The following is an 11,867-nucleotide window of genomic DNA, read 5'->3' as shown; positions in this document are numbered from 1 at the left end:
ACCCGCAAAGTGCCGTTGCCCATTCATTTCAATGGGCAGGAGCGGTTTACACACCCCTCCAAAGATGCTGCTTGCAGGAGTTTTTTAACATCCTGCCAGCGCATCGCCTCAGTGTGAAAGCACTCTGGCTTTCACACTGAGACTGCAGGGGAGCCGTTCTACAGGCGCTATTTTTAGTCCAAAAGCACCTGAAAAATGCCTCAGTGTGAAAGGGGTCTAAGGGACACAAACCCAGGCCGGGGGTAAGCAAGGTCACTGTAGAAAGGCAGTAGGAACCAGCCTGAAATTTAGAATGCGCATAACACATTCCACCCAGTGAATGTTGTCAGAGCCCAGTATCTCATCATTAAATTCTTTTGTTTCTAAGGAACCTCGATTAAAAGGTTTCTGGCTGAAATCAGGCTATCAAAAAACAATTTGACTTTTCTTAGCAAAGTTGAAAATTATGTCTATCCTTCTAAGACACTAGTTAAACAACTAAGGCATGCTTCGTAACGGAAGGGTTATCTTGGGCTGGCCAACAGATTTTTATTTTTTTGCCAATATCCGTTCTTCAATTGACAAGAAAGAAAAAATTGTTTATTGTTCCACCTGCCAGCATCTTATCAAAACTGAAATATCTTTTGTGGAATAAACCTTCAAGCCTCACATGAATTGTTGTAAAAGATGGTGCAGTAGGAAACTATAAAGATAACAGAACAGAATAAAATAAAATAAAAATAAAGCAAAGGCCTTTATTTAAAGGATAAAGCCACCTTTCTCATGCAGGGCAAAGTGAACCCGTGTCTTTAAGCCCCCCTATATGTATCTTGCCATATCTCTCTCTGCTGCTTACTCCTTTGCAGCCAGCCCTGAAAGGAATGGTGTCCTTGACACTGAAGAGCAATGGTATTAGTCTTTAAGTCAAGTGACAATGCTTGCACTGTCCTGTTTTTCTATACCCTGAAGTGCAGGATAATGTGGACTGCAGCAGAGAAGGAAGGAACGGCAAGGATTCACTAGTAAGATGAGTAGAAACATTGTCATTTTGCCCTGCACACTGTATTGAGTAATGTTATACGACAGACCATAGCAACCAAAAAGATACATAGTAGAATGACTACAGAGAGCTAGGGAATTGCATGGTCTGGCTTCTCAAAGGTTACTGTATTTTAGTGCTCTAAGCATCATGCTGTGAGACTCATAAAAAGCAGGAGGGCCTAAAAACATTAACATTTACAACAATGTATGACCCACTTGAAACAGCAAATATATACAGGTACATTAAATAAATAAGTAGCCTCATATCTGGGGTCTCCATCTGAGCACCCATTAACACAGCTTAAGTGCTTGAGTTGTCAGTCTTTGCATGCTTTTCTGGACCACAAAGTCCTTGTTTCTAGTGTAAGACACACCATGGCAGCAGAGACAGGTCTAGACTGGGCACTTGGTCCTTTTGCAGGTTTTCACCTTTTTGTTATTCATCTTCACCTGTAGAAAGAGATGCAAAGCACCTAAGTGCAACTCCACTTCAAGTACAAACATACTTAGAATTATATCACAGTGCACCCCCCAGTAAATTTTGTAAATAAGTAATTTTTCTCCTTCACTGATGTGCGCTAATGAGGCAGCACTGATAGACTGAAGTGACAAGCAGCACGGAGGAAAATTTATGAAGAGAGCTGACACTTTGAGTTGCCAAGAGACAACCAAGAAACCTTAAAGTGGTTGTAAACCCTGTTACACCACTTTTACCTACAGGTAACAATGCGCCATATCCATAAGAATGTCATCAGGTATCATAAGTACCCAGGGGTGCGTCTTCCATCTCCATAGTTTTACCTATCATAGGGCGGAGTCACTGGACACTACCTGGGCAGATACTTTCTAGGGAGGCGTAACTTGGTCTTGGACTTACTATTATGCTCATTTAATAAAAATCTCCCTGATATAATATTTTTGATCTTGTTTTTAATGCTCAGGTCCACCAATTTTGGAAAGCTCCCAAGGATGTCAATCTAGCAAATCATTTACGTATGTAAATTGTTTAACCCTGCTGGTAATATTACTATCCCTATTTGGGGGGGGGGGGTGTACTTTTAAATTTACCCATGACTTTTCTTTTTTATTAAATTAGGTTATATCTTATTGAAAAAAGAAAAATATTTTGCTTACATAAGCAGTTCATATTTATAGACATATATTGTGGATTCTGTATATTTAGTCCTGTAAGTAGGTCCTCAAAATTGGTGCTTTCCAAACCAATCTGTTAACAGCAGAAGCTGAAAGAGGATAGCCCATGTATGTAGTCCCAAAAGAAAGGAGGTTAACATCTGACACTCTACAGTACATGTGCCTATCAAAAGACAGGAATTACCTCAATGCTGACCTCCAGTGATTCTAAGTGGGAGTGATTCTAACTGTGGGGGGATGGGACTGCTTGGGGGAGGTGACTGATCATTGTTCATACTTTGTATGAACCGGCAGCAGCATAGGCAGCTAGGGGTTCCAGTGCACCATGCATACGGGTGGCTGGAGGTGAAGGGTGACTAGCAGAGCTCCATGCTCGACTATCGCACTTGCTGCTCTTTAGTTGTGCATTCCCCACATGACCTGTGTCCTCGGCTGGCTCCTCAGAGTACCCCTCTCCTGCTCCATACATTGCCGCTCAGTCTGATGTCTGTTCTCCCCAGCCAGAGTCCCGCCCCCCCCCCCCCCCCCGAGTCCGGCCCACACTGCACTGCATACTTCTCCCGGGTAAACAAACTTTAAGCACACAGATGCAGTGCAACCCTATGAGAGCCCCCCGGAGGACACTACAGGCTTGTCTGCCAGCCCCCCGTCATACACAGATGATGAAAAGTCTTTCTGGGAGATATGCTGATCGCCCGTCCAGCACACTGGATGGAGCCCAGGCCAACATGGATGAGTGCACGGCCTACAGCTTGGTCATGGTGAGTGAGAGGACCCCATCCCCCACACACTATTACATACCCCCTCCATCTCCCCATGGGGACAGGGACCCCCACCTCACCTGGGGACAGGGACTTCTTCTCACCTTGGGGCAGTAACTTCATCTGCCCTGGAGAAAAAGACCTCATCTCTTCTGGGGACGGGGACCCCATCCTGCCTAGGGACAGTCCCTCAATGGGGCACCTTAAAATGTAAAAAAACGAATTAAAAAAAAACTACTGATACCAGTGGTGGAACTACAGGGATCACAAAGGTCATACCTGTGACCACGCCCTGGAGTTCCACTTCCGGACTCGGAGGGAAGGGCCCTGGCTGGGGTTCAGGGGGGCCCTTCATGGTTTCTTGCATCGGGGCCCTGAAGGTTCTAGTTACGCCACTGACTATGGAGTCACACATGTGGGGGTATACAGTGGTAAAGGACAGTCCCCTTCCTTCATGTCCTCACATTGCTAAACACTAGGAGGGTGGGATATAAGGTGTGTGATGGAGGCTTCACCTCCCAGTTAAAGCACATACACATCATAGACACAGTTATGAGGGGTGTGGCTCAGCCTGTGATTGGCAGAACCTTCTCCAGATCTCCTTACAGTGTGAACAAAGTGAAAGCTATTGTTGATCAACTTAACCAATTGCTTACTGGGCACTTAAACCCCCTTCCTGCCCAGGCCAATTTTCAGCTTTCAGCGCTGTCACTCTTTGAATGACAATTGCGTGGTCATTCAACACTGTACCTAAATAAATTAATTATTTTTTAAATTTTTTCACACAAATAGAGATTTCTTTTGGTGGTATTTAATATATGCTGCGTTTTTTATTTTTTGCTAAAAATGATGGGCACTGATAGGCTGAACTAATGGACACTGATAGGCAGCACTATTATGCAATAGCTGGTGGCACTAGTGGGCACTGCTTAGCAGCAGTGGGTGTCCATGTGCGGTACCGATGTCCCTCTGACAGAAGCTGGTAATAGGCTTTTTTTTTCTCCTCATGCTGTCAGCATGAGGGGAAAAAGAGCCAATTACGATCTTCTGTTTACATCACATGATCAGCTGTCATTGGCTGACAGCTGATCATGTTGTAAGGGGACTGGATCGGCCCCTTACTCCGATCTGTGATCAGCACAATCTCATGTACTCGCTGATCACAGAGCGGGGTGCGCAGGCAGCACATGCTTGGGAGGACGTACATGGACGCAATTTAGGTCTGCGCTGTAGCCATCTTTTCGGCTATAGCGCGGGTGTGAGGAGGTTGGCTCCTGCTGCTGTCAGTCAATTCCAGTGACACGGGGGGTGGGGCCGAGTCCTGTTGTCTGTGTCAATGGAAGCAGCAGCATGACTCGGGAGTCCGTCCGCACGAGTGCCTCCATGGAATGCAGCTCTCTGTGGGGGCGCACGAGAAGAGGGAGGAGCCAGGAGCGCCATTGAGGGACCCCAGAACAGGAGGATCGGGGCCTCTCTGTGCAAAACCCTTGCACAGTGCAGGTAAGTATAACGTTGTTATTTGAAAAAACAAAAAAAACACACCTTTACAATACTTTTAATGTGACCTCAAAATTGTACAACTCCATTGAAAAACAAGCTGAAATATTTTAGGTGGAGGTAAGTAAAACTAAAAAACCTAAACAATGTAATTGCATAAGTGTGCACACCCTCTTATAACTGGGGATGTAGCTGTGTTCAGAATTAAAGGGGTTGTAAACCCTCATGGTTTTTACCTTAATGCATTCTATTAAGGTGCTTTACTTACCTTACCCCGATCCTTCTCCGGCCAGGAACAAGCACACCAGCTCTACCTGCTGTCTCGTGTCCTGATTGGATAGATTGATAACAGTGCAGCCATTGGCTCCTTCTGATGTCAATCAAATCCAATGACACGTCACCGACACAGATGCGGGACTCTGGAGCATGCCCGCACGGGTGTCCACCAAGGAGAGTGATTCTCCAACATGGACACTCAATGCAGGGAGGAGCCACCAGAGCCACTGAGGGACCCCAGAGGAGATAGATCGGGGCCACTCTGTGCAAAACGAATTGCACACGTTTGTTTTTAAAAAAAAAAGAGGTTTTACAACCCCTTTAAGCGATCACATTCAAACTCATGTTAAATAGGAATCCGTACACTCCTGCCATCATCAAATATTGCCAAGTCAAGATGTGCCATGCTGATAGACATAACCAAAAAAAGTGTTGTATCAAAATCAAAAGGTGTTTCAACAAAGTATTAGTTTAAGGGTGTGCACACTTCTGCAATCATATTATTTTAGTTTTTTATTTTCACTTCCCTCCACCTAAAAGATTTCAGTTTGTTGTTCAACTGAGTTGTACAGTTTATAAGTCACATTAAAGGTGGAAACATTCCTGAAATGCTTTATCTTTGTCTAGACTTTTTATATCCATTGCATCTGAAAATTGATCAACCCTGATGCATTGACGGCCTCTCATTTCTTGAGGCTCAAAAATGTCAGGACAGTACAGATATCCCCCAAACTACTCCTTTTTGCAAAGTAGACAGTCCAAGGCATGGCAAATTTTTGAAGTTGTAATGTTTTTGTCATAATTTTTTGGAAAATTAAGAAATTAAAAAAAATATATACACATATATGTTTTTCTTACATACTGGTACAGCGTTATCATAGAACTAGTGTGGCGGTGATCAGCAACACTGACTGGTGACAGTACAGGAAAAAATAAAATAAAAAATTAAATAGCAAGACAATTGTACACAATGGATGGCTTGAAAAGAAGCCATCCATTGTTTACAACTGTCATGTGTCCTGCTATGTTTGGTCACATGCTACCGGCAGTGGACCAGTACAGTGATCGGTCACTGTCTGTTTCCCGTGGACTAAGCCTGTAATAGATTGCACTGCAATCCGGGAGGACATCATATGTCACCCACCTGGATCGACAAGAGACTGGCCCCAACGTCATTTAACCATAGGCCGGGCGGCCTATAGCCATTATTTATGAAAATCAAGAATTTTTGTCATAAACCCTTAAAACTATCTCTTAAAAAGGTGAATACGGAGCTACAGCAGATCCCCATTTACAAATAATCTCACATAAAGGCAATGCAAATGTAACATCACATATGCATTAAATACACTGGTTACAAAATGTGATATTGAGCCTGACGCATCTCATGGACTTTCTCAGGGACTGGAATGAGAGTTTTGTCTAAAAAAATATACAGGATCCTCCCATGATTAAGTCCCAGGGGTGGGGTGAAACATGTTGGGTGCAGGGCTTGAATGAATCGAGCTGAGAATGCTTTTAACCACTCAGGCCAGGTGAGGTGTGCAGCAGCCGGGCTATCTATTCCTACTTTTTTATTCTGTGGTTACTCTATAATAGTCCATAGATCATCTTCAAGGTGATGCTATTATAATCTTTGTACATTAATCAAAATGTATTTTGATTATTGGGAAATATGGGAAATTAACTTGATGTATAAAGAGAATTGTAAAATTATATAGCGACCAAAGGTATCACTTGATCCTAATCCTGTGCCCTTTAAAGGAAAGATTTGAAACTAGTGAATTTGTCCAGGGGGAATTGTAGCATGGAATCGATGAATCTATGTAATTTCTTGTAGTAAACTTTTATTCCAGTGCCCTCCTCAAGGGTCTTCGTGCACCCTGTCCAGGGTCGCAAACTAATACATGGGAATCTATAGTTATGGGCGACTGCAACATGATGCCCAAAGGGTAGGCTTACATCTCCAATTTGCATAGCATGTACTGTATGTGATCGTTAATCCCACATTTTGTAACCATTGTAAAAAATGCATTTGTTATACTCACATTGCCTTATGTAGGAGAATGAAGGGATTGTTTGTAAATAGTGATATGCTTTAGCGCTGTGCCTTTAGTTTTATGTTAAAGAGACATTTTTAAGGGTTTTTGAAATAAACTCGTCTTTTGTTTTATATATATATATATATATATATATATATATATAAAAAAGCTGATGCCTCCTACATCCTCTACACAATCCAAGACCCGCCAGCTTCTTTAAAATTTTATGTTTAGCTTTACATAAAAAGCACACTATGCTGTGCAATATGGATATAGCAGCAAAGTATGCTAAACCTATATACCTATATAAGCTAGGGCTAGGACTTCACATTTGGAAGCTTCTTCAAAACCTCTGCAGCCAGTAATGGCTCTATTCCAAGTTATTGTTGGGGCCAGCACCACAGGAGAGTGCACCATAACATTATTTTGGGACCCTTACTTTTTAACCTATTTATAAATGATATAGAGTTTGAGATTAAAAGGACAATTTCTGTGTCTGCAGATGACACCAAGCTATGTAGTGGAGACAACATCCACACAGGACGTCTACAATTTACAAGCATACCTGAATGCACTGTTTAATTGGGCAACTATGTGACAGAAGAGGTGTAATGTTGATAAATGTAAAGTTATACACTTGGGCTAAAAACATGCATGCATCATACATTCTAGGGGAAAAATCCGGGAAAGTCAATGGACAAGAAGGATGTGGGTGTCCTGTAGGAGAGAGATGAGAGAGAGACAAAGACAAAGCATTAGCAAGACCTAATTTGGAATATGCAGTTCAGTTTTGAGCACCAGTTCTCAAAAAGGACATGGAGAAAGTACAGAGAAGGGTAATCAAACTGATAAGAGCCATGGAGAAGCTCAGCTATGAGGAAAGATTAGCTGAACTGAAAGTATTTTCTCTTGATGAGACAATTAAAGGGGGGTATAATTACCATGTATAAATACATAAGTGGTTTATATAGTGAACTTGGTGTACAGTTATTCACTTTAAGGTAATTACAAAAGGTCAAGGTACGCTTTACGTCTGGGTGAAAAAGATTTAACCGAAAGGCTTCTTTACAACAAGAGCTGTGAAAATGTGAAATAGACTCCCTATAAAAATTGTTCTAGACAGCTCAGTAGATTTTCTTAAAAAGGGGTGGATGCATGCCTAAATGTACAAAAAATAACTAGATATTGAAAATTTTAGATAAAAAAAACCAAGAGATTGTTAATCCAGGGGAATATTCAATTGTCTTTTGGGGGTTTAAGAGGGATTTTCTTTTCCATTGCTGCACCAAAATGGACCATGCTTGTTGATGTTTTTTTGCCTTCCTTTGGATCCTTCTGTGGCTAAATGATTCTGTATACTGAGGTTTTCTATTTATCTATTCTATTTATTTTTTTCTATTGTTTGAGCTAGATGGATTTGTGTCTTTTTTCAACATAATTATGTAACTAGGGGATGCTGGTCCTAGCGGCTGCTCCTTCCCTACAGTAACTTGGGATGGAGCCATTGCTGGCTGCAGAGGATTTGAAAAAGCTTCTACTAAATGCGGCCTTGAACTTCATTGTTTTAACAGAAAGGTAGCCTTGGCTGGTAGGTAGGTTGAGCACACTATGCTTCTTTACTAATACAGAACAGTGTAGCGTACTTTTTTCTAAAGTACTTACATAGGTATACTTACATTTTAAATGCTTGTGTTATGCCCTCCCTCCTGTAGGCTGTAACATTTTGTGCTTTGCTTTGGGGCAAGCAATATGCTTGCTTATCCCTACTGAATTCCAGAGGAACATAAAGAAAAAGCAACACACATTGGGTACCTGCACTACCTAGTGAAAAGCCACACATTTTACACTCTTCTGGAAGTTAGTAAGGTGGCAGTGCTGATCATTAAAGATGAATTCCAGATATGGATATGTTATAAATAGATCTATTAGTCCAGCTTGGACCAAATGTAACTATGTACATACCATACTTGGCCAACACCCCTGGAAGCTAGAAATCACTGAAGCAGACAACGCTACTTCAGTGATCTCCAATTACTTCTGGGTGTTGTGCTGAGAAAATGGCTTGCTGTATTGTGAACACAGGAGTTCGATCTCTCAGCACAGGCACCAGTCAGAAAATGCTTTGTACTTTTTGAATGAATGCAAAGCATTCTTTCATTCATTGGAAGAGGTGGAGAATGTGGCATCACCACACTGCCTCTCCACCTTATCTAATCAATGAACGCTTTGCATTCATTCAGATTCAACTTCCAGGGGCATCGGCCAGGTATGGCATATACATAGTTACATTGGTCCAAGTCATGGCCAGATCTAGGGGGCTGCTGGGGTGGGTTTGACCTCCTCAGATGTCAGTTGCACCTGCCAAAGCCCTCCACCACCCCTGTTACTGCGCCGGCAGTCTCCCATCCCTGCAAGGTACACAGCTGAGCTTGAGCACAGGCATTAAGAGCTCCTCATCCGGCAGCTATGATATTCACAGTGTATAGCAGGCTACTGCAAATTTAACTGTTGTTCCGAGTCCAACTAGGGAATTGCACAGGTCAGAATTGTAACATAGTAGCCTGCTATACACTGTGCACATCCTGTGTAAGGGAATTGCACAGCTAGGGCACTATTAGGAATTTACCAATAAATTTGGCCATAGCAGCAATGTATTGGTGCCTGCTGCAGGTGTATGCAAGCACTTCTTGACACCTACATTTTTATGTCCACAGATTCCTCCCCCCCAACACTACAGCCAATTTAAAGTTTATATGGTTAGAAACCTGTCTTAATCGCTGTCGCACCTCAGGAGATTTACCCCCCCGGTTTGTCCTGGGGACCACTATCACTGGAAAAGAAAATGATGTAAAATGTTAGTGGTTAATGGAACAGGAGGTGGGAGGAAATCTTCCAGTGAGGACACCTATTCCAGCGACACATCTATGCCCTTGTACACACGGTCGGACATTCCGACAACAAAATCCATCGGATTTTGTCCAAAACTGGTGTTGCATACACACGGTCGTACAAAGTTGTCGGTAAAATCTGATCGTTCGTAACGTGATGACGTTATTTAGTTATGACGGGACTATGTTCAGGCTAGTAGCCAATAGCTTTGGTCTAGGAATTTGATCTGAGCATGTGTGGCACTTTGTCCGATCGGAATTCTGTACAAACGATCGGACAAAGTCCGATCGGATCATGTTGTTGGAAAATTTTTATATCCAGCTCTCAAACTTTGTTGGTCGGACATTCCAACGGAAAAAGTCAGATGAAGCTCACACACGGTCGGATTATCCGACAACACGGCCCGATCGGACATTTTCCGCTGGAATGTCAGACTGTGTGTACAAGGGCTAAGAGGATTGTTCCTCACTTTGGAGTGATTTGCTCCCTGTTCTGTCTTTAAAACAGGAAGGGCAATTCCTCCAAGAGGAAAGCTGTTAAAAAGTTTGAGGTTTGCCTATGTTTTTTTGGTGCATAATTTAACAAATTAAACATCACCGGCAGATCTCTAGTCCAAATCAATATCTTCTGTATTGTCACCGAAGTAAAAATCTGTTATATTCTGGGATCAAATGTCCCCTAGCACTTGATGCCTTAATAAAGGAGTGTGATAACAAAATTCACACTGAGCAGCAGAAAATGCAGTATGTGCGGTCAATTAAAAGGGTAATTACTTGTTATCACATTACCTTGTCATGCTGCATTTTGTCTAATGGCTGTTGGTTTGGAGGTTCCTTGGTATAGGGCGATGGCGCGTCGGAAGAAACTGGTGACACAGAATCTGGACTGTAAATCTCTCCATTACATGAAAAGATGTTTCCTGACCATACAGCAAAACCATGACTTGAAGATCTAGAAATACAAAAAAAAAAATACATCCACAAATCTGCCAAATGAGAAGACGGTTCTTCCCAGTTTATAAAGGCCTAAATTGGGCTGCTAACCTGTTCTTCTTGGGACATTTGTTCTGTTGCCAAAATGACCAGCGAGCCTTTTCTTCCTGTTCATACTTCTCATGTCGATGAGAATAGGCCTCATCTGATAAATCTTCCAGCTGAAATAAAAATACAAAATAAACACCATAAGAGTAACTGGTGTCTGCCAATAATGAACCATAACCGCACAGCAAATATTAGTTTGTTATAAAGTGCAAACAATGCTATGACCAGCTAAACCAGTTTTGTTGTACCTGTAGTAAACATACTGGGCAATTAAAACTGGGCATATGATGAACAATTGTATATGCAAAAGGAAATGTCCAGTAAAAACTGCATGCCAAAAAATAGTAGATCAAAAGATATAGGCATCTGAAGTTATATGCACATTTTGATTTACCTGGTAATCAAATTGCAATTTGTTTATTTCCCTTTGCCTTTATTTTTGGTCCTTTACGGTAATAAGAGGCTCCACTGAAAGGGCCATGGTAAAATTTTATGGGAAAATTTGAGAATTGCACAAAGTTTCAGCTAGTAATTGTGAATCTACTGCTTTAACTCTGGCTTTTTATAAATGTACCCCTGGAACTGGGCAAACTGGACCCTATTAGGCAGCAATTTTACATTTTTACGATTAAAATAAAAATTGGGAAAAGCAAATGTGCGCTTTAAATCTTAAAGATTTTGCATTTCTGTCCTTTTAGTGCTGTTAAACAAATACACAGTGGGGTTTATTTACTAAAGGCAAATCCACTTTGCACTACAAGTGCGCTTAAAAATGCACTTGGAAGTGCAGTCACTGTAGATCGCTGCAGAACTAAGGGGAAGCTCTGAAATGAGGGGAAGCTCTGCTGATTTTATCATCCAATAATGTGCAAGCAAAAATGCTGTTTTTTTTTGTCCCCCTCAGATCTACAGTGACTGCACTTCCAAAGCACTTCCAAGTGCACTTGTAGTGCAAAGTGGATTTGCCTTTCGTAAATAACCCCCAATGTGTGTAGTGGAATATCTGCGCTACCCTTAGAGAAAAATATCACACACACAAGTTGCAACTTAAATAGCCTGAAAATTCCACTAATAACGTGTGTAAAAAAAAAAAAAAGCGTGCAACCAAACAATATATATATATATATATATATATATATATATATATATATATATATATATATATATATACACACAGTGCCTTGCGAAAG

The 11,867-nt window shown here is 41.7% G+C and overlaps 1 protein-coding gene across 2 annotated transcripts in view; it reads right to left on the bottom strand.

Annotated features, from left to right (window-relative positions):
- Positions 1 to 709: 709 nt before the first annotated feature.
- KANSL1L (KAT8 regulatory NSL complex subunit 1 like) overlaps positions 710 to 11,867 on the bottom strand; it is a 168,437-nt gene continuing 157,279 nt past the window's right edge. For both annotated transcript variants that reach the window (XM_077448360.1, XM_077448359.1), the window contains 3 exons: positions 10,681 to 10,790; positions 10,426 to 10,588; positions 710 to 1,470 (listed from right to left, as the gene is read on the bottom strand). In XM_077448360.1, the coding sequence (XP_077304486.1) occupies positions 1,414 to 1,470; positions 10,426 to 10,588; positions 10,681 to 10,790 (330 nt within the window). In that variant the 3' untranslated portion in view covers positions 710 to 1,413. The remainder of the gene's footprint in view (positions 1,471 to 10,425; positions 10,589 to 10,680; positions 10,791 to 11,867) is intronic.

Source organism: Lithobates pipiens, unplaced genomic scaffold (genome assembly GCF_037356315.1).
Source record: "Lithobates pipiens isolate NorthernLeopardFrog02 unplaced genomic scaffold, aLitPip1_a1.2 Scaffold_22, whole genome shotgun sequence".
Classification (NCBI taxonomy): Eukaryota; Metazoa; Chordata; class Amphibia; order Anura; family Ranidae; genus Lithobates; species Lithobates pipiens.
Note: the sequence above shows the minus strand (reverse complement) of the source record. Positions and strands in the feature narration are given on the sequence as shown.